The sequence below is a fragment of the Belonocnema kinseyi genome, chromosome 2 (genome assembly GCF_010883055.1).
Source record: "Belonocnema kinseyi isolate 2016_QV_RU_SX_M_011 chromosome 2, B_treatae_v1, whole genome shotgun sequence".
Lineage (NCBI taxonomy): Eukaryota > Metazoa > Arthropoda > Insecta > Hymenoptera > Cynipidae > Belonocnema > Belonocnema kinseyi.
The window spans coordinates 71,686,209-71,690,395 of record NC_046658.1 but is presented as its reverse complement, the minus strand read 5'-3'; the positions used below and the strand labels follow the sequence as shown (position 1 = coordinate 71,690,395).

Here is a 4,187-nt window from a genome sequence, read left to right as displayed (position 1 = left end):
TGTACTTAAACGTAGTTTTCTTTCGGCTCTTGCATTTCTCAAAGTTTGAGACCGATATTTTATGTATAAAAAAAGTTCGAACGTTCGAAAAATGTTGAGGTTTCGAAAAAAGATGGAATAATTTTCAGTGACGTTCCTACCAAAATGCAGTACCTAAACGTACTTTATTGTACTCTAATACATTTCCCAAAATTTCAGCTCGAGATTTTATTTTTAAAAAAATTTCTTAGGTTCAAAAAAACATTCAGTGAACGGAAAAAGTGAGGTCGGTAATATAGGTATTTAGCTATGTCACATGCCCTTAAGGACGCGTGAAAAAAAGATTCAGGTTCAGAAGAAAGATAATGAAAAGGCAATTTGGTAAAACAAACTTTTAGTGAATTTCTTACCCAAATGAAGTACTTTAAAGTACTTTATTGTACTCTAATGCATTTTCCAAAGTTTCAGCTCGATATTTTACTTTAAACAAAAGTTCTTAGATTAAAAAAAAAATGCAATTAACTGAAAAAGTGAGGTTGGTAATGAAGGTATTTCGCTGTGTCACATGCCCTTAACTCTTTTGTTAAAAATTTGTCTTTTGAATGAAAATTCGTCTCATGGTTAAAAACTCAACTAAATGCAATATATTTCGACTTGAAATCTTAGGAATTTAAAGCGATTCATATTCTATTCAAGACTGTACCTATATTAATTTTGTGTATTAAATTATATATAATAATTATAGTAAATTTTAAACTTCTCTAATCAGAAAATAATCCAAGTTGACTAAGTCAACAGTTGGAAAAGAAAATATTTAACCCCAGATTCAGAATCCTTCAAGTTGAATGACTCTTGTTGAAAAAAAGCTTTAACTTTAAAGTTTATTTTGCTTGTAGTTATTATTATTATTATTATAGTTATTATTTCAGCTATTCAGTGTCTGATCTGCTTTTTTCCATTATCTTTAAAAATGTGATGCGACTTTTTGTGAACCTTTTAGCAATTCTACGCGACTTTTTTGTAACATTTTAGTCAATCCGAACCCTGCATTTAGTTTTTTTATATATTATAATTTATAAAAAATATCTTATTTGAAAACATTAAATCATCCTTAGGAATACACTTTGTGTGAGATTAATTTTAGGAGACTAGGCATAAACATTAAAAGTATGCTTTAATTGACTGACGGGTACATAACTTCGAATATGAAACTGAAAAAAGCATAAATATTTCATTCAACTTCAAAAATTGTATACTCAAATACAAAACGTTTAAAAAATGTGTTTGATATGAAATTTGAACTTTCCCATTTAAAAGATGGCAGTCTCTAAAACGGACTATTTTTAAAAAGCATCATTACAAATTTAACAACTTCTAACTAAAAGCGTGATAATATGAACATTCCAAATAAAAAATCTCAAATTTCAAGTCTTTTACCAATCAACCCGGTTTTAATTTTTATAAACAATTTCAACAAAAAAAATGAAATAATTACAAATTTAAATCATCTACACTTTAATGTAGTTCTTATGCACTAGTATTTCATAATGAAATTATTGGAATGTAAATAAGTTTTTAAAATTGAACAATTGCAATTTTAGACGATACAACAATAAATAAATACTGCTTTTTGTTTCTTAAACTAGCAGGATAGTAATATATCACCATTTTCCCTGCGAGTTCTGATTCCTGAATTTCGTCAGAAGTCTTTTCAGTTTCAGAACTCCTTCAATGATCTTATAAAAAAAAAATGTTCTTTCTCTGACAGACGAGGCGGTTACGAGAAACAGGTGTTGTTACATGATGATAAGCAGACTCTTGATGAATCGATTTACTGGCGCCGCAAAGAGATTCACTGGGAACTCTGCCAAATATATTCCTCGTACATATTTAAACAGTGAAGCCAATTTTTTTCCAGAATAATTTCACTTCAAGAACGTCTGGTTCTAAATTCATAAGTCTCGCTGAATCTTTACTGGGATTACTTATTCAGCACTTCAAATTTTCGTAACACACATATACTTCTGAACACCTTGGATTTTTGTCCCACTGAGATTTTACTACACTTTTAACTTTCATTAAACAATTTCACAAACCATTTTTCTATCTTGATCCTACTGCACATTGAAGAACCAAAGTGAAACCACAGAATTCATGAATAATCTGAAAGAGAATCACCAACTTTTCTTCACCGATTTTTATGATTTCAAAAAAGGTCACTATAGAAGAGTTTTTATAGAATTCTTTCTGACGATTGTTCAAAAGATAATCCAGGATATAAATAGCTAATCATTATATTGTTCTCGCTACTTTTTTCCGGATTTATAATTTCTCTTTCAAGATTTTTCTGAACAAAACACTAAGGTGAGAGGATCTTAATACGAGGTTTCCGGCTTTCTTGAGCGATCCTGTCACTGATGTTGGATTCTTCACAAGCACATTTGCGATGTTGCTCGATTCTAATCCATATATTCCTGGTCTTGTTGGTCTCCACGTTCCAAATTCTTATTTCCACATCCTCAAAGTAATTCCAACTTGTGACTGGAAAACAACTCATTTCAGTGGTGTGACAACATCCAGAGTGAGCATCACATCTTTTTAAAATAATGTAAGCAGGATGGGTTGGAGTCTCTGCTGAATTTTGTTGAACTTCTTGCATCAAATCCTGTAGATTGTAGGCTCGATTTTGCGGTTCCTTGCAGCTAAAATTCCTGGAGTTTTGGACAGCCTGAATCAAATTTTGGTCAGCATAAGTTGGTAGGATCAGAACAAGAAGGAGAGATGTGCTCTCCCACAAGGTTGGGTATCTCATCTTTTGGTAGTCCTTATTCTTATTTTAGTTTTGAAAATCTGATATTGATAACTGATAGGTAGATCTGATTTTGGAAACCACAAACTGCAGTCTTCGTCAACCGAGACTCGAGTGGCCACGAGTTTCCTCTTACCAGAGTATTTATAAATTGTGAAAACATCCACATTGGCTTTTACTTGTGATTGTGGATTCACGCATGATAGATACTCTAGGTGTTTTTTCGAATGCATATTCAGATTTAGCTTGATTAACATTTTTACATTTTCAATTGTGTTTTCAAATGAAGATATGGTACGATATAATCCAAGAAATACCAGGTGTTAAAATGGGATTTTCATGAGTCTGGAGTCATTCGTACCATTGTACCATTGTAGTTCAAACATTTCATTAGAAGAGGAGAATTTGTTTACAGAGATAAGTATTGGTTTTGAGTACGAAAAATTTGGTTAAAGGTCGCTGATGAATTTTGCTTCCTCATAAAGGGAGGTTTGTGATGACCTAAATTTTCAAATATAATTTTTTGACATATTTTGATATAATTCGCGTGTGACTTTTTTGTGTTTACCATATCTCGAAAAGTGAAGGAGCTATGATCATTAAATTTAGAATAATTGTAGATCCGACTGATATCAAGGTCTAATCGGATTTTGTGCTATAACGGCCATTTAGAAGTAGTTTTTTTTCTGCGTTTAGCGCTTTCAAACAAAAATTACCTTGCTCATATAAGATAAACTTTATTGATTCATAATGTTAAAATAAATAGTTTATTCTGTTTACATATGATTTTTTTAATATTAAAAATACAACAATACTATTCGTAGTGTTTTTGTTTGCGTCCTTGAGACGCATCGATCGATCCGTTGAAACTTTTAAAACCCAGTTGTATCGATTTATGAAGTTTAAAATTTTGTTGTATATTCTGTTTATGTGAGAAAAACTTTGTCCATATTAGAAATACTACAGTACTGTATTTAACTTGTTTGTTCGCGTATTCGAGAGACGCCAAATTAAGTGTGGACGAACCTTCTATGACCTCTTATGATCTAGCAATGCCGATTTATACATTCAATAAATATATTGTTAATCTGATTGATATGAGAAAAACTTTTTTAATACTGGGATTGCAACATTAATTTATATGATATATTTGTTTGCGGCTTGCAGGCGCACCTATTACCGAAAATAAGAACCTTTCATTACCTATCATAAAGTACTAATATCTTTTTCAAATACACCAAACTCTCGCTTTCAGTCACCCCGTTCTCAGCCTTGCTAGAACTGCTGGATCACGCAGTTTCTCAGGGGAGTAGGGTGAAAGCGGTTGCGACATGACATACATATCCATACACACACACACACACACACACACACACACATATATATATATATATATATA

At 31.6% G+C, this 4,187-nt stretch overlaps 1 protein-coding gene across 1 annotated transcript; it reads right to left on the bottom strand.

Moving 5' to 3' along the window:
* Positions 1–1,444: 1,444 nt before the first annotated feature.
* Positions 1,445–2,876, bottom strand: LOC117167763. Its single transcript, XM_033352928.1, has one exon. It carries the CDS (start codon positions 2,789–2,791, stop codon positions 2,339–2,341), a length of 453 nt encoding a protein of 150 aa, XP_033208819.1. The 5' UTR covers positions 2,792–2,876; the 3' UTR covers positions 1,445–2,338.
* Positions 2,877–4,187: the final 1,311 nt, after the last annotated feature.

Bases quoted from the DNA above. Each gene is read 5' to 3' on its own strand.
- LOC117167763 (XM_033352928.1), bottom strand. From the start codon at position 2,791: ATGAGATACCCAACCTTGTGGGAGAGCACATCTCTCCTTCTTGTTCTG.